Raw genomic sequence first — 26,291 nt, 5'->3', positions numbered from 1 at the left:
TGTGCCCAGTTCACCTGTGTGACCTAAAACTGGTATATGGCCCTGCTGATGGTAAAACTCTTGAGTAAATACGACATTTATGGCCGTCCTTTGGACCGTCACCACAGTTGGACATGCCAACATTGTGTAAACCACACACTATCACACGTTTTGATCCGCCCATTTCAAAACAGGAAAACTTTTGTGAAGATATAGTTCAGCTGAGTTTATAATAAGTGACTTATTGTTACTTATTTACATAAAAAAAAAAACATCTGTCCCCTTCTATGCTGTCAAAAACGATACACAAAGCAGCCTGCGGGTGGCAGCAAATCTGAAATATGAGAGAAACATGATGTAAAAGTGGTATGGTTGAGGGAGCAAAGACAAGTTTCATCTTGACATCTTTATTCCTGTCCTGCAATACATTTGCCACTTTTTTCAAAGAGTAAATACATCTTAAATAGCTAAACAGTTGACATTTTCACAAATTCCTTCCACACCCCCACCCACAGTTTGCAAGGGAGAAACAAGCCCTTGAGCCCACTGTATTCTTGTGCAAAACTCCCAATGGTCCGTACAGTCTCCGTCATGCTCGCCAGGTTTTCTGACATGTATACTCGTGGTTTGCTGGCTGAAGTATCCCAGTGGCAATATGATGCAGATATTCTAATGAAACTGGAATACAAACACATAGATGTGTGGAACTCTATGCATCATCGTGGATGTTCTGTTTAGAGATTGACAAGGAGAAGACAAGCATACTATCAGGACTGTAATCACATGTTACAAATGCCACACTCGGTTTTTTTTTCTTTCCATTAAAAGGTTTGAGTACAATGGGTGAAAAATAAAAGTTAGGAACTACACAGCCAAAAAGTTACCATGGATCATCTGCATTTTTTTTTTTTTTCAATATTGTAATCTTTTAAAACACGAGGCTTCTTTCAAACAATATCTAAAGACTCAAACACATTCACAGTTCACATCCTTCCTCCAAGTAGAGAAATGAACACATAACTGATAAAACAAAAAAACAATTTGAATACCATCCACACAGAAACTAGACTGATCATATTTCTTTAAGCCATGAGTGGAAAAAGTCACTTTTTGTACTGTACAAAATCAATTAGGTCAGAAATAAATGTTGTGTTTCCCTTGACAGGAGACTATGGCAAAACGACATGAGATGTCTTTCGAGGAAAGAGTTCGGGGATGTCCTTGAGGTTTAAATCTGAAGCTTGTTGCCAAAAAAAACCTGCCTGTAGTGTCTGGACATCATTCATTATCATACATGCCCGATTCTATGATCTGATCAGGTATAATCTGGATTTAAACAATTTCTAGTAAGCGTCATCACACGTTCCAACGTACTGAGTAACAAAACTTAACATGAGCATGAGAGCAAGACAACTTGGCTTATACTGGGCTCTTAAACAGTGTTGTCTTTCAGTCTCGCTAAAACAATCACATTGAGACGCACATGCCAGTACAGGAAAAACCCCCCCTTTTAAAATCAGTGTAGTGTTTTCAGGGACTTGCCGTGTCTTTCAAATTCTATGCGGCACATGTCTAAACTCAACACACCTCTATATCTTTTCTTTTTTCTTTTTTTTTCTTTAAGTTTCACACATAATCATACATAAACAAAACAATGCAGCCTGCGGAACACATATCTGTCTCAGGTAGAGGGGTCGCTGCATACATGAGGTACAAACTAGCTAACAGATAAGGCAAAGTAAACACAGAGCAGTCTTTTTCCATTTAGGCAGCAAATTAATGCAGTTGGGGAGAGCACAAGCTTGTCAGTATTAAGAAACAAAGCGATGCACTCCCATATCCATCACCTATTACGCACAACAGTCCCACATATACAGTAGATATGGTTCTGACATGAGTAGCACCTGACCTGTTATAGTTCTGTTGCAGAACTGAAGTGGCAGAGAAAGAGGAGCAGTTTGAGGATAGTATGGTGTGTGTGTGGAAAAAACTGAAGTTCGACTCCGAGGCAGGACTTGTGCGTTTTACTGCGCAAAGCTAACCGGTGACATCCTCAACCCAGGTCTCCAGGAGTGTTAGGCGAGACTTTCCTGGACCCTGATTCCTGAGCCCTATTATCCACAAGGAGTGATTCTTGCAATCGGAAAAAATAGCTGTTATCACCATGTAGTAAATAAGAGTTGTACAGCATATACTTACTGAAAATGAAATACAAGAAAAATCAACTAGTTTTGTCTAAAAGAATAACCTGTATGACTGTCCAAGTGCGGGGTTTTCCACCCATTTCTACCTTATTTTCCACCTCCAGGTACACCTCCTTCCCAAACCAACGTAAAACAAGTAGCAATGAGAGGTGGTTCGTTCCCAATACTTGTGTAAATTGGATCCTATTGCACCAGAGCCTACGTACACTAGCCATTACTATTATTATTATTATTCCACAAAGACAACTCTTACTGTAGTAAAGAAAACATCTGTAAGGAGAGAAGGCAGCTGCATTCTGCAAATTAATCTTTGTGTTCTCCATTCAACACTTCTATCCCAAAAGGAATTCCAACCAGGTCAGGCAGGTCATGAAAAGATGTCAAGCCAGGTGCCATCTGTAATAAACACGCTCGCTCACATATTGCTCTGTGACTTTCAAATTCTGCAATCACAAAGAAAATGTTCCATATCAAAAACAAAATCAAAACGATTTTGTACAGCTAGGCTAACGTTTAAACACCAACACATTTTTTGTCATTCCCATATGAGCCACCCCGCCTTCCATATCCAGTATAATGAAGGGTCTGCGCTACTCGAGGGAAACCAAAGGCAGGTAGAGTGGGATGGGGTTTATTCATGTTTCAGTCCTTTCCATATAAGTCAGTCAGTCCTTCCAGTGGGCAGGCAGGGGGAGTGGAGTTAGGCTTTCAAGGTGGGAGGTGGTTAGGAGCACCCCCTTTAAGACCAGTGTTGAGACTGAAAACAATAAGTTAGCAGGAAACCTGTTGAGCTACCCAGCGAGACCACACTGGAGTTGACTTAGAGTCATTAGTGGTGTTGCTCACAGGTCGACATGTGGACCAAAAAAAAAAAGAAAAAAAGAAAAAAAAAAAAGGGACCAGACCGGGCTAGTTCAGGTAGCCACTTAGGCAACAGTCCAAATCCTCCTCTCCATGAAGGTCTATGGTTCAGTCAGCTCTGGTGGTTTCCTTGAGAGCTTTTGCTTCAATCATCCTCTTTTTGGAAAAGTTTATATTTCATCATTGAGTTGTTTTATCTTTCTATCTTTAAGTCCATGCTGCCACTATGCGCTGTAGCATTTCTCCTCAACATGCAACGGTCAGCTAGGGGATGAGATGGAAAAAAAGAGTGGGAAAGATGTTAGTGCCATGTTTCTGAGAAACACTTTAGACTTTCCATATTCTGTCAAAGAAGAGGGAAAAATACATTTCTGGAGACGCATCTCACCTGCATCACGATACCACACAGCGACAGCTCATACAGTCCTGGCCGCTCTCATCAGGTGGGTTCAGCTTCCTCAGCTTATGCTGTCTGATCTCTCTGACTAGTGTGTAGAAGGCGTCCTCCACCCCCTGTAAACACACAAACACACAGAAAAGGTTGTAGGGACATCTCTGCACTTAAAACAGTCAATTATAAGTGGAGCATACTGTGTGGACCCCTTAATGACAAACCTCTCAGGTGTGCTCAACATTGAGAATCCCGATAACATCACCGTGGCAACCGGGACGCATTTCATCAAGAAAATCATAATGACTCAAAAAGAAGTCACTAAGTTCTTACTCGTCCGTTTGAATGACAGACTTTCTGCTGGATCAATGATGAATGCAACAGTCTGTGTGTACCAACGTAACGTGTGACAGTGAGTCAGAGACAGTGGGAGCTGTGTGGCAACTTGTCCTTACGGAGCCTTTCAAATACTGTAGCTCAGTTCTCAAGCCAAGGTAACCTGGCTGTGAGTCATTGCCTGCGGCATAATAAAATGTTTCCACACAAATCACATCATACCGCGGGCCATTCCCTGCTCCGCACTGACAACGTGTAAAACTACAGAGCCCCCGCTACGACGCAGCGATAACTTGTTTACTACAGCATGATGCAGCACAGGGGGACATCACATTTACAGAGATTCAGAATGGTGTGGCTTTAAGTGAAAATGTAAAGGTCCAGTGTTAAGGATTTAATAGCATCTAGCAGTGAACCAACTGAAGACCCCTCCGCTCACCTCTTCCTCTACAAGACCGCGTTAACGTGCGCTGCCGAGTGAAACACCTCAGTAACGCTGTGGATATCTACAGGACCTTTAGGAGCAACGGTATTCAGACGCCGACTGACGTTGCCATGGTTTTGCACCTGGTGACTCACGTAACCGCAGTTTCACCAGCATGCCGGAGAACTACACGGTGGCCTTCAGTGATGTTGAGAAGATTACTTTTGTGTAGATCATTAAGTAATGTAACTTATTAATTTTTGGTTTGACGTCAAGCATTTTAATTTTGATGGCTTTTTCACCACTGATAAATAAAAGCTTTATACTGTACACTCATGTAAGAGTGCTCTTCTGATGGGCACTAAGTGTAAAAGCCTGTCGGTCCAATGAGGGTTAGCAGAGTGCAGCAGTCAGTCAGGCCCGTTGTCCAAGACAGGGAGCGAGGTGAGCAGTGTCTTGCCTCCACTAATCCACTAGTATTGATCACAAAGCATGAGAATTAATTCTATATTCTACATAGAATCTTTCACTGAGAAAATATATATTCGGATGTAACCCCTTTGTAATCGCCAACACTTTGATTAGTAACTGGAATTTGATTCCAACAGATTTGTAATTTAATTATGTAACGTGGTTACATATAGCTAGTTACACCCCAACACTAGCCTTCAGGTAACAATTTTTGATGTGTCCCTTCTGGGCTACTGTAGAAACATGGTGGTGCAACACGGCGGACTCTGTGGAAGAGGACTTCCACTCGCTGTGATATGAGCTCCATGTACATATGAAGGACTTGTTCTGAGGTAATGAAAACATACCGATTCTGAGTTTCATGTGATTATATACTTATGACAACAGAGTCATGGATATTATTTCAATTTCTGCCAATAACTCCCCATAAAGCCTACATACTGGACCTTTAAAAGGTACCTCTAACTACCGGACCTTTAACTACCAAAGATGAAGGGAGAGAGAAAGCAAAGGGTTCTTTCATTAAAGTGCATGTATGGTATTGTGTATTATGTATTGTGTGTGTGTTGTTCACTACCTACCTGTCGTGTTTTGGCAGAGGTCTCAATGTAAGGGATGCCGTAAGAGCGGGCGAGTTCCTGGGCTTGCCTCGTGTCCACCGTACGTGCCGGGAGGTCACATTTGTTTCCCACGAGCACCATGGGAACATCGTCCGAGTCCTTGACACGTTTAATCTGTTCTCTGCCAATTGGAGAAAGGGGAAAATTGCCTTCGTTAACATTTGATTGCAAAACTTTAGCGGTTTCCTTAACCCACCCAAGCACTGCATTTAGTCACAGGGACATATCTCTTGTTTGGGATCCTCCCTGCTTCATAAACAACAGCAGCAGCAGCAGTTCCACCACTGGAGAGCCAACCACCCAGGGAGCTCTAGGACCCTGAGGAAGAGCCAGGGCCCGCTGGTGCTGGGCTGTGCTGCACTGCTGAAGGAGGAAGGTGGAGAGGAAGGGAGGGAGGGGGAGAGGGATGGACACACAGGCAGGCGGCGAACAGCATTACCTCATCACTACAGCAGCCAGCACCAAACGCCAGGCAGCCAGGGGGAACTGAGTGAGTCAGATCAATCTATCAGCTCAGCCCTTCTTCTCTCCGAGCCACAGTACAGCTGCTACAACCAGCCCTGCCTACCTGCAGTCAACATGGCTAATGGTGTTCATGACCACACTTGCTTGCAAGACTTCAGTCTTGATGTCACCGCAGACATGTTGAGAACATTGCCTTGTTATATGTGGGTGAGTCAGGCATTTCGAGTCTAACCGGCATTATTCAAAATGACAGGAAACCTCACAATCAAATTTGTGCAAAATCACTGCTTCTGACTATTTCTGTCAGTAAACTAGACAACAGATCTTTAAATAACACAGCAGCTCTAACTGGGCCACCACCTATTCCAGCATCCAACCAATGATCCGTGCATGCTTTCACACGTTACACAATGGTTTTACAGTGACACCAGCAGTTGGGTTAAAGCAGGGCCCCAAAAAAAGGCTGGGCTGCAATGGCAGCAAGCCAAACAAATGTGTATGTAAGAAACTAAAAAAAAACCCTGCAAACCTGTAGAGGAGGTGGAAAAGTTAATACGCAGCCTCTTTTACTTGCCACGTGCAAGACTGGCAAGTGGATGCCTAATGTGATGAGAAAGACAAAATGTGGCAAAGAGAGAGAACACTGTCATCTCCAGCTGAATCCCCCCCTCCCTCCCTCCCTCCCTCCCTCCCGTTCTCCTTCCCTGTCCTTGAAAGTGCTACCTCTCCCCGCTCCTCTAATTGAGTCAGGATCGATTTCATTGGCATCGCGCTGTAATTCTCCAGTTGGGGGCTAAGCTTTCTTTAGCCGTGTTAAACGCTACAGCATGACATCACCCAACTACTGCAGAGAGCTGGCACACATACGTATACACACCCAGCTCTATCCAGACCCCATGGGAGTCCCTGCAACACACACCGCATATACAAATCCACATACACGGAACCTTAGAGTACTGAAAGAACCCCACCCCGACTGGTCTGTGATCTGACTGGTAAATAGGTCCATGTCTCCAACACTAGAACACAAGGCTAAATATCAATGTCGCCCCTAAATCCCTAAACCCTCTTTCTCTGCCTCTCACACACACCTGTACTGGTGAATGTCCTCAAAGGACTTGGTGTTGTTGATGGCGAAGACGCAGAGGAAACCCTCCCCTGTCCTCATGTACTGATCCCTCATGGCGCTGTACTCCTCTTGACCTGCAGTGTCCAGGATATCCAGCAGGCAGGTCTCCCCGTCAATCACAACCTGTTTCCTGTACGAATCCTGCAGTAAAAAAAAAAGGGGAGAAAGTCCAACATTTGGAAAGGTGGTAAAAGTGAGACAAAAAGGTGGAATTTGAAGCAACTGTGGGTCGCTGAGGTTGTTACTCCTTGGCCACCCGGTACTCAGCAGCACGTCCATATATGAAACTATATGATATGATGTTGATTGAATGTGTATCTTCTATTAATTTCCACTTCTGGGTCATGTGCTCATCTAGAGATCAGAGAAGGGTATCAGAGCCAATGTTTAGCCTTCCAACGCACAGCCACAAAAACATGGAGGGCTGTCCCTTTGTTTGTTAGAGCATAGGGGCCAGGAATGCAAATACACAAAAAGGACATTGTCTAGCCAGAGGCAAGCGTGGTGAGAAAGAGAGAGAGGGGGGGGGGGGGGGGGGAGAGAAACCATTCTGACTGGCTTCCCTCTCCTCTTTGCAATGTCTGCAGTCTTTTTCAGTGTCTTTGCATGAAGATATAAATTACAGCAGGGTGGAGCGCATATTTCTTCTTAGAAGAAAATGAGGAATTTCTTTCAAGCCTGATCATTTGGAGAATCTCCACAGCCATTCAATTAATTAAATTAGATTAACGTGATTTGGACTGACCTGTCCTCCCAGTAGGTTCCAGACAATATTGTTCAGCAGTGGCTGTGGGATTGGACTTTTGTATAAAACATGCAAACGTGTGCTCTTACCACATGGGTATAAGAGTGGTGTACAACCACACAACTATATGAGGGGGAGCTGGAAATAATTATTAAGATGAAAATAAAATCTACCCTCGCCATCCCACACCGACACCCCCGACAAGAATAATGTGTATAACATGCAGAAGAGAGTCATACCTCTATGGTGGGGTCATATTCATCCACAAAGTGGTTCTGGATGAGCTGGATGGTGAGTGCACTCTTGCCCACGCCTCCAGCTCCCACCACCACCAGCTTATACTCCGTCATCTTTGTCGCTGCTGCTGCTCACCACACCGGCACACACACACACACCCACCCACACCGCAACTGGGGAGAATACAGGGGAGAAAGAAAAAGGTGCAGGTTAGCGTCAGCAAGATACAAACACACATTATGAGGTTTGGACGGAACAACAGACATACACAAGCTATTTTCTGCCACTGTTATGATGCGGCCCACAACCATGGCTGCCCAGTGGTGAGAAACATCAGTGGTGTGTGTGTGTGTGTGTGTGTGTGTGTGTGTGTGGTGGGAGCTAGGGTTGAGACCCTCAAAGGGGAATGTGAAAAATGTGCTGAAGGTACTCAATGTTCCAATGCTCTCCCGCTCAGTGTGAGCAGCAGAGAGTGTGTGAGAGGGAGAAAAATAAGGGGCATGACACTGGCAGACTGGTTCTCATCACTCAGGCTTCACATTACAGACGTCTAACTTTGAACCCACGGTCACAGACGGCAAAACAAAAAATCATAAAAATAGAGCAATGGGAGGGGAAAAAAAGCATCTTACAAAAAGGAACTGCATCATTTTTCCTTTGAACGATCACTCACACTAACAAAACTCGGCAAAACTGTGCACTGTTTGTTGGTTTGCCATGCTTCTTCCACGGGGATCAATCCATAGTAACAGAACGGGAGGCCTAAAAGAGGATTTTATGACTTCAGGTGTGCCTGCAGTCGTCCCCTGTGGACACACTGAACCCACTTAAGAGGTCTAGTCGACGTAACAGGGCCGCTCACACTTTAAATCACCGTATGTTATTAGAAACATGTTGATCTCTTGAGAAAACTTTCACAGCACATGTAAACATCACATTTACATGAATTTATGGACCTAGATGATATCTGAAAATAAAGCCCTTTAAACATTGACTGGTACATTTAAAGTACAATGACAAGCAAAAACCTGCTTACTCGTCCAAAAAATGATTGGGAATTTTGCCTTTAGCCAAAAAAAAACCCAAACTTGCGGCATTGTATGTGCATTTGAATTTCACGGTACTAAACATCCCAGAATCACCACCACACTTACAACACTGCTGGTTAGTAAACTTCCAGGCAATACCAAAAGTGTTCACATGGGTGTTTCCACTACATACTTGGCAAAGCGTGACTCACTTTCTTGCAAATTCACCACAGAGTTACCAAATCTATGACCTAAAAATGACCCAATAGCAGCCCTGCAGTAGACATGACGGTACACGACGAGTAACAGTTGGAAAGACATGAAGACGTCATGGAGGCTTTGCTAGATGAAATGGAATATAAAATAGGGCTAGTGTGGTTATAGCTTCAGCTTGACATCACGCAGAGAACAAGTGTGTGGTCAGATGACGTCATCACAGCGATGTCACCTCTGAGCTCAGAGGAAAATTACTGGAATTCCTGCACCTCCCAGGAGATGCAATTTAGTTACACTTTCAGTTTGACAGCAGTGACCAAAAAAACTTGCCTTCAGGCATTTTTGTGCATTTAACCTTTTTTTTTAAACTCCCTCAAGAAGAAAATCACTAACCTGCCCCAACTGCTAGAGTGCGTCATCAATCTGTCAGGATTTCATGATCACCAAGGGTCACATATGCTATTTTACCTTCTCCAGGGCACCAACTTTCATCCCTGACATAACATGCACTCCATGTAACTCTGGTACGCAAACGCCTCACTTCAAGAGCAGTGAAGCCTGAGCACACACACACACGCACACACCCACCCTCTTTCCTGTGCTCTATCTCCCGAGGGAGCACAGCTGTAGTGAATCTTAAACATAACTTAACTGAAAAAGAGGATTAACAGGTGACCTGAACACAGCTCCTGGACGGTCAAATGAAAGGACGACATGCAAAGCATCCAAAGGAACATTAAACTTATTAAGCCAATTACATGCATATATATATATATATATATTTCTGGGGCAGAATCTGCATGCACTTCTGTAAAAACGTGGTGTTATTTGAGTCTGAGCTGATATTGGGCAGACTAAGATTAGCCAGGACTAAGACTGGCTCACTGATGTTAATAATTGACAGAGAAAAGCAGACCTGCTAACTGAAGACACAGTCACTCTCATTCAATCACACAACACACACACACACACACACGTCCCTGTAACGTGTCCTTGCGCCCATACGCCATTGCTCGCCTTAATGGAACAGGTAACGCTGAATTGCGTCACCAATATCAACAGTGGCCTCCTTGTAAAAACACCCTCACTGCTATAATTCCCAAGCACAACAGGAAGGGAATTATCCTGAATCTTCAATCTTGTGGCCAAACATTTAGCTTTCGCTTTTTTCCCCCCTCCCTGTAAATAAATCAACCTGGTACACAGAGCACGGAGGCCGTGGCAGAGCCACAGAGCCAGCCTCGCTGCTCACAGCCTCCTTTAACCAAATAAACAGCAGCTGTGCGAAGAGACTTGTGCAAGGCAGGCAGACTCTGAAACACCTTTGGTCACCGTTGGCCATAAACTCAACACAGGGCAAGGTTTCACATCAGGGCTAGTTTAATATGATGGCAGCGTGGACACAAAAAAAAGCGTGTTAGATTATAGGTCGGTCATTCATGAATGAATTGACAGGTATTTCAGGTGATTAAAAAAACAAAACAAGAAATGACAGAAATGTAAAAGATTGAGGCAATTTAGAAATGGTGTCTCCATTACATCGTTCCTCGACCATAGAGCACTTAAAAGGTAATTTTTTAACTGGACAATGTCCCACTCAGTAGATATCGAGGTCAAGTCTGACATAAGCTTATCAAAAATCTTTGTTAATGTTATGAGGAAATCAGCTGACATATCATTACTACATTTTTTAACTCTGAAATATCAATATTGGTATCCAGAACTGGTCTGGCCATTTATTCAATGAGCAATTATGCTTGAAAATTGTCTTTTCTAATTTTTATATGTCAAAATGATGCTAATGTTGACACATTTCCTGTTGGTCGCCTAATTGAGTCTCATGGACACATGAATCTGTATACACATTTACTCCATGACGTATTCATGCACAAAAAACAAAGGCATTATGATAACCAATATGGATCAAAATGTACCAAAACTTGAACCCCAAAAAGGTTTTCTATATTGTTTATGAGGTTTTATGCCGATAAATGGCACTGAGCCGCCCTGATCAGATCAGAAAGTAGGCCACCCACACACAAATAAATAGAAGAAGTGATCGACACCTGCACACTCTCAAACACCCTCATCTCTACTGATTCTGACACGGTTGGGTGACACATTTCTTCTACATAACCACATCTCAAGAGTACACCTACCAAACGATTGTAATTTTACAGCCTAAAATGCAAATTCAACACACCCGTGCCCGCAACTGGGAGACTGGAGGAAGGCAAACAGACAGCCGTGCCATCTCTTCTCAAAACGAGGCCAAGTCAGCAGCTGATTAATAATCCAGACATACATATGGAGATGAATAGCAAAATGAATCATTGATAGTGATGCGGTCGCTTTCTCAGATCCACTTGTTGTCATTATGGGCTAGTCTTTGTGCTGATAGAGGAGGGACGAGGGCACAGCCACTGTAGATCACAACATTTCTACATATTTAATCCACAAACAGTATTTGTTTTGACTTATTTCAAAGTCAAGACAAAGTTCTGCATCCACAGATGGTTGTCCTGATTTTCATTTTGCACATAAGCGAACGTGAAAACAATACAAAACCCCACAATGACGGCACTCTTCATACAATGTACATACCTGACAAAAGTGAATAATCCCACAGCAATGAGACTTGTTGGCTCATCAAAGTTGAGCAGAGCAAGCTACCTGCTACCAGAGTTCACATACGTGAGTCTGGGACAGGCTATAGCCGCTTTGTCATTTACAAGTCGATGACCTATTGCATCCAAAGTCCCCAAAATCTTTGCATAGCCGTTTCCTTTTTGATGAAGGAGCACTTATACAGTATGTCTGTGTTTAGGGTTATTTATAGCTCGGCACCTCCAGCCTGGGAAATTAACAGTTCGTTTTGAAACCTTAGAGCCCCGCCTGGAACGAGAGGATAATCTTACATGACAGTTTACGGAGGGTGCGAGTACCAGAGCAGCGAGAGGGGTGATGGGAGGAGAGTGGGCTGAGGGCGAGGGAGGGAGTGGGCTACTTTTACTATATGCCAAGGGCATAGAAAACCACAGGAGGGAGGGGTCAGCCTAGAAACTGAAATATGTATAAAGAAATCAATAATGAAAATGCTCAACATTCTCCCCCCCCAAGCAATTGCAGCTGCATGGCTCTGATACCTACAGTAAACAAACATCTCTTTACCTTTTTGGTTACCTGGAAAACAATTCCACCACTTCAAAAAACCCATGGTGCAAGAAGGAGGGCACATGAACGGCCATCTTTCACAACATGCATTCTGCTCTCCATTAAAGTTCTTAATTGGTTATAGAATCCATACTGGCAGAGCCACAAGCCCACTGCAGAGATAATAGATTTTTAATGGAGCGATGATGGTAAGGAGACCCTCTCTAGGGAGGTATCACGGTCGAATACTGAGACTCCAAGATCCAACCTAGAGCCTCAATAGCCCACCGCACCCTCCCACTGCTCTCCTATGACATCACCCTTCTAAACGGCATCCAAACATTAAAGTTGACTGGCGGCTGAGGAATCACTCGTGCTCTCGGAGGCAAATGAAACACAAAGAAGTGAGGACTTTTAAGCGATTCATATGAATCTATTGAATCTAGTTGCAAAAAAAAAAAAAGCACTATCCATCCAAGTCCTCCTGTAGGGGTTGGACCTCCAAGAGAATCTTAAGAGGAAATCTTAATAAGCAATTCCTCCTCCCTTACAAACATTTATATAAAGAGTTTCTGGGTGCATCTGTGTGTATGCTTTAAGAGGCTGCTCTTAAAAGACACTGGATCACAAGTGACCTTTTCCCCACTGGGTCATCCTTTCAGCTTGTTGGGTAGGGTGAGACGGTGCAGGCAGCAGCAGGGATGAAAAGGCCAGCTGACCTCCACACAAAGGCCTGCCAGTTAGAGGAGCCATAGGGCTTATCATCAGACACCAAATCTTGTCCAGTTGTTTTAGTTTGTGAGGGCACATGAAAACACTGCATGGAAAGCAAAGTGTGGGGTCAAACGATCTAAGCTGCCAGTCAACCTGGAGAAGATCCAAACTGAAGTTAGTTCTCCAAAGAAGAAATCATTCAAACCAACCTCCCTGACCTAAAGACTTAGGAACAATAACAATGACTGGAAGGGGGCTGGGTGATGCAAAGAAAAATCTTGCACTATATTTTTGACCAAATACCTTGTTATCGATATTGTGACGACTTCGTAGGTTTGACCATTGGTGCTTTCACGAAATATTCAGGCATATACAATACGTTTTTGGATTAATTGTGCGGATATTAGGGCTGCCCTCTGAAAATCATGAGTTGAAGCATCCGTAGGTGACCCTTCAGTCGGCTTGAAATTCTTTCAGTCAAGCTGATTTGGACTCAAGTAAACGAGTTAATGGCCCCGGGTAGGCATGGGACGATATGAACATTTCATACCACGAGTATTCTGGCAAGAATAATTGCGATTCAGTGAAATCTGGATAAGGGGTGCTGTTAAGATCAGGGCCAGAGCCATCTTCACCCCAGGCATTTCCAAACCGATCTAGCGTTGGTCGTGGTATATCGCCATGGAGGAAATGCATTGTGGGGGTCAGCTAGTGCCAGGGAGAGGTCCCATGAGGGCAATCTTCCCACACCGAGAGGCCGTCTCTCACCCACTGATTTGAATCCCCCAGCAGATGCAGAGCAGACCGGTTGAGACGTGTAAAAATATTCCATTATGAAACATTATGAAACTGTGGCAGATCACATTTAACGGTGTTAATGTGGTCGAAATCATCACTGAAAGTCACGCCAGTGGATTTTCTGATTGCCAGATAGCAGATATGAAAAAACAAATGGATTAGTCAAGTCTTTGTAGTGAACAGCTAAATCTGAATCAAACCCAAAAATATGGATTTAGGTAGAGCTCTAATGTATACAGATATATATATATATATATATATATATATATATATATATATAACTAAGTGGGCAGATTCATCTGCAGAGTAATCTCATGAAATTACATCATCTTATTGTAATGCAGACTTTAAAAGTAGGAAGTCAACATTTATGTCACATATCCAAAATATAAGACGATATCTAGTCTCATATCACGATATCGATATATCCCTACGTTCGCTACGCAATTCTGTCTGCCACCAGGTGCGATTCCTCTTACAAAAATGAAGGGTTGATTTACAACACAAGGGGAAGTGCGTCATTGCGTAACCAAAACAGCACGCGGATAGCACTTTTTGTGTTCCCCGGTATTTATCGGAAGCTATCCCCGGTTACCAAAGGGTATAAAAGCAAGTTCGTCACAGTTACTATCTCCACCCAGGCGACGGTGGAACAACCGAAGTAACTGTGGAAAACAAAATGCAGTGTGTTGTTGGTCGTTGCTAGGCTCTGAGGAAAACAGAAAGCAATACGGTTGTTTTTGCGACAGTGGCGCCAACAATAATAATATCACTTGGAAATACCAGGGGGGGCACAAAAACACAGGAGCACATCCTAAACGATCTATAAGCCTGAAAGTGACACGTTTACCTAATTAAAACCCTCCAGATGAAAGCAGAATGAAAAGTTGTCATTAGTGAAGTCTTAGGATCCAGAAGAGTCGCACTTATTTTGACAAGCAGCTGGGCACCACCCAGGCTACAGCTGTTCATAGAAAAAGGGACAAAAGATTAACATCACACCTCCATCGCTGGCTGGACAACCTCCAGCTGTTTTCCAGCTGCCGAATTTCTTGCCCTTCATTCTGAACAACGCTATAGGAGTAGTTCAAATTACCCAACTAACACTGGACCCATGTAGTCCAGTGCAGTCCAGCCTACGTGATCACGGGGAAACAACTATATGATTGCACACGTCACTCGTATAGGATGCTTTGGGCAGCAGCAGCAGTGATGTTGTGGTGGGACGTGAACAGCTGGCGGTTCTAATCCTGTGCCAAAAAAAAAAGCCAACAATGGGCCAAACACAAAAGTTGCATTGCTTTGTAAGAGTGCATGTGAAATGTTGCTTTGCACGATGAATACAATTAATCCTGCCAAAAAGATTGACGTCAGCTTGGGATGGGTAAATAGTTTCTCCTCTACTCCAACAGCCCCTAGGGCCTTCGTTTGAGAGAGGGCCAATTAAAACATGAGGTGCCGTCTTTTTCCATTTTAAACTCACTAAACAGTTTCAACGGGGAGCTTCCAGGGTAGAGAATAATTCCAAGTCAGCTTTATAAATGCCTTGTAATGGAATCTAACTTCCGCAGGGATACGTTCAGTTTTTACTCAGTGTGACGGGGCGTCACCCTGACGTTACTTGTCAGTGTGGCCACTATCGGCAGCAGCGACCTAATGCACAACACTGCCTTTACGTTGGATAATAATACATTCGCTTTCTTTTTTTTTAAGCTGACATGATGAAGGGGGGGAAACCACGGCGGGCTAAAGGTAATTCCTCCATAACCAAGTTCCAACACCCGAAGGGAGACTGTTTATCAAAACAAGATTTTTTTTTTTTTTAAACAAGGCGTAGGCAAATTTGATAACCTATGCAATTCCGTTCCGTTACGACTTAAAAAAAAAGCAACCATGAGTTGTGGAGCTCGACAGATATGAAAAGCTCGCCGGGCGTGAATTTAAAATGTTGTGATAGCTAGCTAACGTGTTTTAACTGTTGGACCGCAATCTCCAGCGGTGCCCCCTTAAAAAAAAACACCGAAAGCATTTTTTAAAGTGGCAAGTTACCGTTAGTCACACACACACAAAAAAAACAGTCACTCCCGACATATTTCGGACACAGGAATGTGCGCTGCATACTTACAACAAGCAGAGGTCTAATTAGCGACAAGAGCGACGTTTCGTCTGCCGAAGAAGAAGCAGAAGAAGAAGAAGAAGAAGAAGAAGAAGAAGAAAGAAAGAAAAAAATGTATTGCCAATCCACTGCAATGTAAAAGGGAAACAAAATGTTCTTGGTCTGCTTCCCGTCGTCTTCGGATATCCACACCTTATTCTATACGATAACGCGTTTGATTTTCAGTAGCTTAAAATGCACCGTTCATTGGTTGTGGGGTAAAACGAGCCCGCGTTGAACAATGTGCTTCCACTGAGAGCAGAGGGGATGAGGAGTGTCGCGAGCCCACGCCCAGCTCTATCAAACATAGAACCGCCCCGGTTAGCATGCATGTTACTGCTGCATTCAGGTGCTGTCGGAAACGGGGAAACTCCGCGGCTCCACCCCCCAAGAATTTAAGGGTATGTAATACTTTATCCAAATTTCAGTGTCACTCAAACGTCCCCCCCCCCCCCCCCCAAGCACAAACACACCCATCTGAGAAAGCAACCACAGTTGTCTAAAAACACATTTTTAAAGATAGTCTATAAAATAAATCAGAATCAGTCAAATAAAAAAGGCTACCATCACAGATACATTGTCCTCCATGAAAGCTGTCTTGAGGAGTAGTTAGTTATTACTTAATATGCCAGGCCACATTCTGCTGTATGTTCACATTTTCACTCTTTAAACCATCGTTTTCTATTTTTTCCCTCATTATAATAGGCTCCAAATAAAAACAAACCCACATAACTCCTCTTAATTACGTCACTGCATCAAAATGTAGCTCTGTGCATCATGCTGTTTATAATGTAAATAATATTAAGAAAAAAAATGTCGTTACAGATCAATTTTTTTAATTATCATAATTGGGATCACACGAAGCTTACTTCCAAAAGTCGACCCTGCGATGAGCATGTGAAGGCAGCACCAGACCAGCGTTATGATAGTAGAAACGGAGGCTGACGCTTACAAATTAATCTTTAATTATAGCAGTTACACTGTTACACATGCACTAGCACTACAGGACGAACATCAGCTAAGCGTTTAACCTCAAGAGTCCCACTGTCACACGTGCACTGCATATCCCAGAATGCCACCCGGTGCCGTATCCAAGGAAGTAATCTGTGGTTGTCAGGCAAACTTTTGCTTGTTAGCAAAGTGCTCTGTCTGTAAAATGTACACGTCTTTTAAGTCCGCAGTTTCCTTGAACAGGTAAATATACACTTTCTGTATAAAACTACTATATTTAATCCATTGGAAGTACACGTCGTTGGAATTAGTTTAGAGAGGAATGTTAGAGAAATATACGCTAGTTAGCTAGATATAGCTAATAATATTATTAGCTCCAAGCATGTTGGTAAAGACACGTCCGTGTTGTTCATTTCAGGTAGCCGTGAGAGATGAGTTGCTGTCACGTGTCCGTGGCCCAGGAGGTCCGGCCTGGCACGGCACGGGTCCGGGTGACTGAGCTGAGTGGACCGGGCCACGTCAACCCAACTCCTGCTGCCACGCAACCGCGAGAGGACAGTGACACGGCAGCGGAGCTTTACCTCTCTCCAGAGAAGCTGGTAATAAGGCAGAAGTGCTCTTAGATACAGTCAAAGTGTTCATCCGACTGATGCACCTAGTCCTCCACCACCTTTCATACATGTGGGTCAGTCTGTAGCAGTAGGAGAGGGTCTGTGAGGAGACTGGGCTAAAATTACACATGTCAACATGGAGATGCATCCTCCCCTTTATTATGTATTGTGATTAAATCATTCTGTTATTGCCCCCCTCTCCTATATCCGATGACACACTGTGCAGACTGCGGTTTCAAGGTGAGGTGGGGCAGACAGAATTGTTTCACGTCACAGGCTTCACGTAATTTACATCAAGGTCATAGGTGTGTGTGTCTAAGGTGAATGTTGATTTTGAATATTGGTGAGATATTATTGAGTTAAAAAAAAAATCTGGTTTAGTATATGCTGTTTAAATTCCATCCCTCGCAGAAATCGCTGTGTGGAACTCGGGACCTCTTTCACGTGACCTCACTGGAGATCTGCGTAGACACGCAAGAAAACACACTGGGTAACTTTGGTAAGATACACAGTACATCAAGACCTTTGTGAACGTAAATCAACAATTTCAGACTGTATTGCACCGGTTCAAGGTTGTACGTGTACTCATTAGGTCTTACTGTTCCTTTTTTTTTGTATTGATTTTATTGTTTTTATCTCGTGTTCCTCTTCTGTTATTACATTTAAATTCCGATGTTTACACCGTGTACAGTGACGAGATAAGAGACGAATAAAGACGTTGCCGTGACGCACACAACATATCCATACTAGATTTTCACTCAGGTGTGCCAACCTCAGTGTAGGGTGACTGGGCTGATAATGGCGGAAGAACATCTTCATTATGCTCACCTTTGTCTTCGGAGCATTCTGGATTGCACAATGAGTGCAGGCCTGAGTGACTGCATGTATGAGTCATTCTTTGCCTGCCACTGTAGGTGCTCTTCCTTCTAGCCATTGAGGTGAAACACTGATTGGAGAAATTTGGGGTTAAACCAGGAGGCTATTTTGAAACCCTGGAAATAATCACCCCACTGTTACATGAACGTGAAAGAAATGGCTTTTTCCTTTTTCTATCTCATCATCTTGCAGGTGCCTACTTGCCCAATCTTGTGAAACTCAAACTGAACAACAGCACGATTATGTCAGTAAGGTAAGCGAGTTGCGTAGTTACATAACACAAATACCATCTTCTTGTTTTATTTCTGCTTTGCATTCTTGAAAAGTCAACCGGAACAAAGGAGGAAAACACACAATCACGCTCATATTATCACTTTACCTCATGGAATACTACAGAGCTTCTTCTCAAGAAGATAGAGATAAATAAATTCCAGTGTTAAACAGAACTGAATTTGTGTTACCAGTGTATGCCTCTTGTCAGTGTATGGCCCATTTAATGTTTAACTTAAAAACAAAGCCAGCAGGTCCAGGTCATTCCATAAAGGGACCTGTAATTTGACCTAGAGCAGTGATGGACACATGGGAATGACTGTCATGCGTTACACTGGTGCCCGAAGACACTCTTGAGTGAGAGGCCATAAAAAGACAGTGCTCTAAAGCAGGATAATAGGTCAGAAGTCACAGCTACCAGACAATACAGGGTCGTTACAGTGCAGGTGTACTGCTCTGCTCCTGCGTCTGTCAAGGTTTTCCAACAGGGACTTGTAATACAATGTTTCCGTGTGGAAGATGCACATGACATTACGTTTAAACCACAGATGTGGTATTTGTTACAACCTTAGCACATGGAGAACAGGTTCGACCACTTGTCTCACAATAGGACACAGAGGGGCTTGTGGCATATCGGCTTCCAGATGTGTCCACTTGGATAGTTCCGGAAAAGATACAGGAAATATGCACAGTTTCCCCCGGCTTGTCCTACCATTTTGATTGCAGTCACAGCTGTTTCATCAATATCGGATAGAAGAAAAGCAATAAACCTCCAGGATGAGACACACACACACACATTATAAATTGTCCTTATAAACGGACAGGTGGAGAATTGTTTCCCCAAGAGGCCGCCGAGGGATAAGGGAGTACAAACGGAAAGATAGGGAGCTGTCTGCTCCACCCTGAGAGTAGCAGAGCAGAGCCAGCCGGACGTGCACTGCCTCTGATAGCATTTCCTCCTCTGGGCTATGGGAGCTGTTGTGGAGATGGTGTTACAGGGTTGTAGATACACCAACTGAGACTCTGCTGGAAGGGTCAGAGCCGGGGTGTGCTGTTGAGACAAATGAGAGGCGGAGGAGAGGCCTGCATATTGGGGAAAGGAAAAAGAGCTTCTTGCTTTAGTAGCTAAGGGACCGGATAGCCTTTCCCATGATTAACTGAAGTGCGGAACTCCCTTCACTGCCTCTTAATCAAATTTGTGCTATTTTGTCTCCTCAGAGACCTGGGAACCACCCTCTCCCACCTGCAGATGCTCTGGATGTCTCGCTGCTCCCTACAAGACCTAGATGGCATTTGTACTTTCACCTCCCTCGAGGTAGAGTTTGTAGGTTACAAATGGCTCACGAGTCACGAGTGCCATGCTTTCCTAACTTCCTTGTCCCTAAGTTTAGAATATGTATACATGTGTGTAAAATATAAAGGCATCTCTCAGATACATTTCCTAATCATATTTGTCATGTTGCACTGGTTCTGGTATTTCACTGTGTCTAATCACACCCTTTCTTCCCCTCTACCAAACTAAAGCATGTGCATCCTTCTGTTTCAGGAGCTGTACGTGGCCTATAACAATGTGTCAGACCTGAGTCAGGTTGGCATGCTGGAGAACCTGCAGCTGTTAGATCTGGAAGGGAATGATGTGGATGACCTAGTCCAGATTCAGTATCTGGGGTTGTGTGACAAACTCCAGACACTCACACTGGAGGGAAACCCTGTCTGTGTGCACCCAACCCCCGTTAACGTACAGGTAGGGTCATGTTCTGCTCATGTTCTTAATACCTCAAAACAAAATATTATTACATTTGTCACCTGCGAAAGGAGTTGGCGCTTGTATAAGATGTCATTGATCAGGTTAAACCCCAAATTTCCATCACCAGACCTATTGACAAATAAACATTGTCCTAAAGGGACAGTAGTGGATTTGGAGAAATCAGGGAAATTAGCTACGAAAATCATGTACGCCCATAATATACTTAAGACCAGCAATTATCTCTTATCGGCAAATTATGACACCAACAAAGCGTGATGATTCACTGATCTTTCTGCATGGAGAACATTTGATGGAGGGGTGTGTTAACATGTTTTCTGTAGACGTGTCCATCAAATGTCACTTATGATCTCATCCAGATTATCATATAACAGCAGAATACAATCTAAAATGCTGGATCAATGGCACCTGAAAACGGTTGAAGCTGGATAAAAGGTAAAAGCTTGGGCAAGGAGCTGGTGCAGAGTTCCTTTCAAGACTGTTGTTACAAAAGCAACTTGTGGTTCTGATGTAAGTCTTGCTGAATTTGTTGTCTTTCCTGTGCTGGCAGACCGTCAGCCTTCATGGCTTTGTCAGATAATGACTGAAATGTAATTAGCATGCACTGAGACATGAACGAATCCGTTTGATCTCACCGATCCGTATCTGGGTCTTCGACACACCAGATAGGACACTTGGAGAGCAGGAGGCGTCAAACCTACGTCATCACAAGTCATCACGACCCAGGCAGAATGTTTTATTACTAAATCACAGACCTGTGTGATCTCGTTGAAAGCGGGCGAATGCATTTTTATTCGCCGCGTAATGTGGCTCACCGTGGACCTATTCAGTGGAGCTGGATATATAAAAAAAAAAAAAGTAGAAGCTGCATTTCCACCTTCTGCTGATCCGAGACACTGTGTGCTGTGAGTTTTTTGGGCCACTGTGAATGTGTTTATTTACACCCACTGGAAGAGCATTAATTAGGAAACTAGGGCAATGAGGGGAGATGCTGAGCTGAATATGCATTAGGCCTGCGCTTTGTAGTGACGGAGGGGTTCTTGGGTTTGCTCTCTTGCCAAACTATCACTCCTCTTGCTCTCTCTTTCCATCAAACACACAAACACACACATCCGTTCACTTCCTCTTACCCAAACCCTCATTCTCTTCTTCTTTTCTCTTTCGTTTCCTCCATGACAGCCTTTCACTCTTGTTTTCATTCACCGCGTCTGTGCGGTTCGGTGGAGGGCAGGGGTGCCGAGCTCTAACTTGATCGCTCAGTAGCTCAGTGATTTACTGGACTCTCTCTCTCTCTCTCTCTCTCTCTCTCTCTCTCTCTCTCTCTCTCTCTCTCTCTCTCTCTCTCTCTCTCAAAGAGGTTAAGTTCAGATTCATTGAATGATGCTCAAAACGAATGCATTAATATACTGTATATAATGAAGGTTGGCTAATGTGCATTATATTAATGTGATGCTAATAGACATTGACGCATTAGGAACCCTCCTGTGTTTGCACTCCTAGTGCATCACTGACTGTATAAATAAATACCTGCTTTCTTTTTTTAACGTGCGTCAAAATGATTACCTCACCTGACGTCTCCTTTACAACATATCCTGGTTCTTTATTCCTATAACTGTAGGGCGTCATGTAGCCCATAATATGTAGTTATGCATTAAGTACAGTATACTGTAGCTATAATGGAATATCATTTAGATTACAAGTGTAAGAGTTGAAGATTTCTCAACTGCACGACCAAACATCGTTAACATCATGACTACTGAGTCTACTAATTTTTCATTCAATGCATCAGTCATGCTATCTGAAACGGACTAGTTCACCTGCTTGTGTTGAGTATGAGTGCTACGGTGTTACATGCTGTACACTATGCTTACATTTAAACCAACAATACTAATTTTTATCCCCTTTAATTGTCCCTTCAAACCCCTGTCTGTCATCTTCATTCATTCCATCTCTTTGCTATGCTTCCTCCTTCCTACCCAGACGGCAGACTATAGTTATCGGGCTGCAGTGAAGGAGTTGGTCCCTCAGCTGCGTCACCTTGACGATTTTAGGGTGGAAGAGGACGGGCAGAGCTGCAGCAGCACCATGGGAGAGGACTGGGCCATTCTCCGAAACTCCATCAGAGACTGCAACTCCTCTCCGGCAGCTACTGAAGATGGTGCGTGTATGTATATGTTGTTTTGAGTGATCAGATGCCGACCAGCTGATTGCAGTTGTGTATTTTATGGACCACTTCCATTTGTCTTTGTAGAGGCTGCAGCAGACGGTGCATGTCCTTACAGCAGACCCGGCTCAGCCAAACGCCCTGCTTCCAGCCGCTCCTGTGTCTGGCCCCTCTCGTCAGCAGGCCCCAGACCCCACACTGGCTCCAGGCCCATGTCAGCGACCAGGCCTGGGGTTCTCTCCCCACCTGGATCCAGACCTGGATCTGCAGACTCAGATCTAGCAACAGTGGAAGCAGAAACCAGCATCCTGACGCATGGTTAGGCACACCCCTGGCAACCGCATTTCATTTCTACATTTTATTTTGTTTAAGTGCCAGTTCTTCAAAGTAGCATCCCCCTGTACAAATTCACTTTACTCAACAGTGCCACCAAGAGGACTTTTTTTGTGTTTGATACGCTGCAATCCTCCTTTTGTCTGTTGCTTTTTGAAGGAGCTGGCAAGATTTTGTTCTGTGGAAACCCAGTCCAGGCTATTCGAGCAAGGCGAGAAAAGTTGAAGGTAGGTGGTGTGTGTTTGATTAAGAAGCAACAATTCAATTTAGTGAAAAAAACATCTTGGAAACACAGATCTCTGTCAATCAGATATCATATTAATCACCAATCTACTATTCATGCATGCTGACTCTGATTTCCATACATTTAGTGGCAGCTAAGAGGCAGTTTAATGGGCTTTAGGTGGGTCATTATGACTGTCTGACACCACCAGATCATCTCTTTAATGTCATGTCAGTGTAAACAGAAGGAGGTAATCACGAGCTGGAGGACAGAAACCTGAGAGGACAGACATGGTGGTGGGAGGACACGGGGGATGGAGATGTGTGAAGGGTACAACAGTGTCAGCGTGACTTGACAGATGGGGCTCCCACTGCCGACGCCATGTTATCTGTCATACTGGCGTATAAACGCCGCCGATGTCACTCCGCCTTCCTCTTACCTTCCCCACCTGTTCCGTCTGCCCTTCTTGTGTTTGCTCTCCCTCCCCGTCTGACCATTACTCCGGTGTCCATCCATAATTAATGTGCTCGGCTCTTAGGTCTCTATTCTGTTTTGTTTTCCCAGCGTTCTCTCCTACCCCTCATGCTCATTCTCCCTCTCTGCGGTCTCATAGACGGCACCCACCAGATCTACTTTACCCCCCCGTGACCTGCCCATCCATGTGCCAGAACACACGTACGACCTTGAGGAGCCTGATGTTAGAGAACGCACTGATGTGTTTGCTGAGCTTAGAGCCTGGAGGGAGCAGCACAGCAGGTTAGCAGCTACTTACACGCCGCACTCCCTTTTTTCTTAAGCTGGAAACACACTGACTTATATAAATATATGTGTTTAACATCAGACTTCTTATGACAGACCATTTATACTCAGATTCATGGATGACAATTGGAATATGATATTGTTTTTCAGGCGTCTCCAGTCCATAAAGACTGAAAGATTACCACAGGTCCTGGCTATTTGTCACAGTGATGAAGAAGAGGGGGAAGATGACGATGAAGAAGGCATCTTTGGTGGTGTAAGGAATGACAGTAGTGATGAAGAACATGGAGCAGAGAAGCCTGGTTACCGCCGAGATACTGCCTCACCAGATTCCTCTTGCCAGTCTCTTTCCCCAGGTGATTACTCACTGAACATTCTTGCTTCTGAAGAGACTGAGAAACCAAAAAATATAATAATCATCTATCCATAATAATATCTAAATGTAATACAAAGTTGCTGAAGCTGTAGTGATTTTGTTTTATTTTCAGATCTGCGTGATACAGAAGCCTTCTCTCCTGAGGCGGCTCGACCGTCCCTGTCCCCTGACACCACACTGGGCCCTTCCCCCCCTCTCGGTGCCACACTAACAACCGATAGTCGCAAGCCACCAGGGATCCGTGCACGTAGGCTTCGTCTCAGCCAGACCAACCCAGAACAGTTACCTGATGTCATCAGAGTACGGCGCTCCCTTGGGACAGGTGCAATTACAGGAGACACAGATCTGCAACCCCGGAGGGTCCAGCAGTTGACCAGGACCGACGTGCCTACACACATACCGCGCCCGCCTCCAACAAATGCCCTTGGTAAAGGGCTTATGGATTCATGGTATGGCATTATTAAAATATATATTCAAAATAGGATATATTTATACAGTAAAATGTGTTGATGTTTTGCTCTTTAAAGCTCATGTAGAGTGGTTGTAGTTAGAATATTTGTTAATTTATTAAACTTGAATTATGATTTGATTACAATTCTTTAGTGAATGGTTGAAAAACATGACCAAGTTTTTTCTTCCAAATGCATGATGTTATCATTTTAGAATTAAAGTTTTCAGTTGATGGTGAATAGCACTGCCTAACTGCACTTAATTTAAACTCCTAAAGTGAGGTGCTCTGTCTTTCAGTGCAGGGATTGACTTATCTGGTATCCAATCTGGCCACAAGCTTCTTCCAATTCCTCAGATGTCCAACCTCCTGGACAGGCCAACGATCACTCGTCCTCACACAGCCAGGGCCGCTCTGCAGAAACATCACCAGCACCACATCCACCAGCCCTGCAGAGGGAGCCCACACCCAGACTGACACCAGTGTGGCCAGCTGTTTGCCTGTCTGTAACTGACTGTCAGTGATCAGTATGATTAGTGTGACTGTTCCATACCCTTCTGGACAGAGTGGTGGCATGGAAGCCATTATGGGGCATTCTCCTTATTTGAGGTGTGTTGTAAATATCTGAATTTTGCGATATGATGTTCTCTCTCTCTCTCAACTTTCCGTTTTTTCTAATAAAGATGGAAAGCATTCCCAGAAATGTTGGGACTCACCAGCACACCAATAACGCACAGTGCTTTAACATGAGGGTAAGGAGCCTGGTGTACGTGGGGGAGGAGCATGAGAGTTGTAAAGATTCAAAATCTGACAGAGTGCCCTCGATCCGCCAAACTTGCTGACTGGGACTTTAATACGTCACATTTGCATTTACAGTGACCTATTATTACTCAAATGCTACCTTGTGATTCACCCAATCAAAAAAAGAAGCTTCTATTAATTTTCTCTTTTATTAAAACTGAGCTATAAGGTTTAAGTTTATTTTATTATCAGAGATGGACAGAGTACTCGACCCCAGTACTTGAGTAAGAGTACAAATACTACTGGTCAAAATGTACTCCGTTACAAGTAAAAGTAGCTCAGTCGACATGGTACTCGAGTAAGAGTAAAATAGTACTTGCTTTTAAAGGTACTTAAGTATCCAAAAGTACATGCTTTTAAATTTACTTTAAGTAAGAGTAAATTTCAAATAAAATGAATGGGATCACAGGACTACAGCAGATGTTGCAGATGCAGATGTTTATTCACAATCATTGAAATTGTAACCAAATGAACCTGCACCGTCCAACTAACTCTCTATCATTGGGAACTGGAACCCCCTCAAAGACCAATGTTGTCCCCACACCACTGGTTGAGAATCACTGTTTTACAAAAAACTACATCTCTGCTTTCAATAACTCAATGTTGAACTCACTTGTCTTTACAGGAAGGACAATATAGGAGCACAACAAACTCTGTCTCCCCATGTATCCTTATGGGGAGGGATTACGTATTTCCGCTTTTACGTAGATCCCAGTGGAGAGTGTGCACTGTGATAGGTTTCCTTCTTTGACAAACACAGCTTGTGTCCAATAGGACTTTAAAAAAAA

At 43.7% G+C, this 26,291-nt stretch overlaps 2 protein-coding genes across 2 annotated transcripts; one reads left to right on the top strand and one right to left on the bottom strand.

The window, feature by feature from the left end:
- Window positions 1–370: 370 nt before the first annotated feature.
- On the bottom strand, window positions 371–16,044 carry LOC311017984 (GTPase HRas). Its single transcript, XM_084016697.1, has 6 exons — window positions 15,897–16,044; window positions 7,865–8,035; window positions 6,843–7,021; window positions 5,248–5,407; window positions 3,433–3,557; window positions 371–3,308 (listed from the first exon to the last, which is right to left on the bottom strand). Exons 2-5 carry the CDS (start codon window positions 7,973–7,975, stop codon window positions 3,438–3,440), a joined length of 570 nt encoding a protein of 189 aa, XP_083872823.1. The 5' UTR covers window positions 7,976–8,035; window positions 15,897–16,044; the 3' UTR covers window positions 371–3,308; window positions 3,433–3,437.
- On the top strand, window positions 14,744–25,686 carry lrrc56 (leucine rich repeat containing 56). The gene is made up of 13 exons (XM_084016696.1): window positions 14,744–15,523; window positions 17,296–17,476; window positions 17,900–17,987; window positions 18,557–18,617; window positions 19,853–19,949; window positions 20,181–20,378; window positions 22,380–22,557; window positions 22,651–22,881; window positions 23,056–23,123; window positions 23,733–23,875; window positions 24,029–24,234; window positions 24,367–24,703; window positions 25,002–25,686. Exons 2-13 carry the CDS (start codon window positions 17,309–17,311, stop codon window positions 25,177–25,179), a joined length of 1,953 nt encoding a protein of 650 aa, XP_083872822.1. The 5' UTR covers window positions 14,744–15,523; window positions 17,296–17,308; the 3' UTR covers window positions 25,180–25,686.
- Window positions 25,687–26,291: the final 605 nt, after the last annotated feature.

Source organism: Eutrigla gurnardus, assembly GCF_963514095.1.
Source record: "Eutrigla gurnardus genome assembly, chromosome: 9".
Classification (NCBI taxonomy): domain Eukaryota; kingdom Metazoa; phylum Chordata; class Actinopteri; order Perciformes; family Triglidae; genus Eutrigla; species Eutrigla gurnardus.
This window is presented reverse-complemented; position numbering and strand designations above follow the sequence as displayed.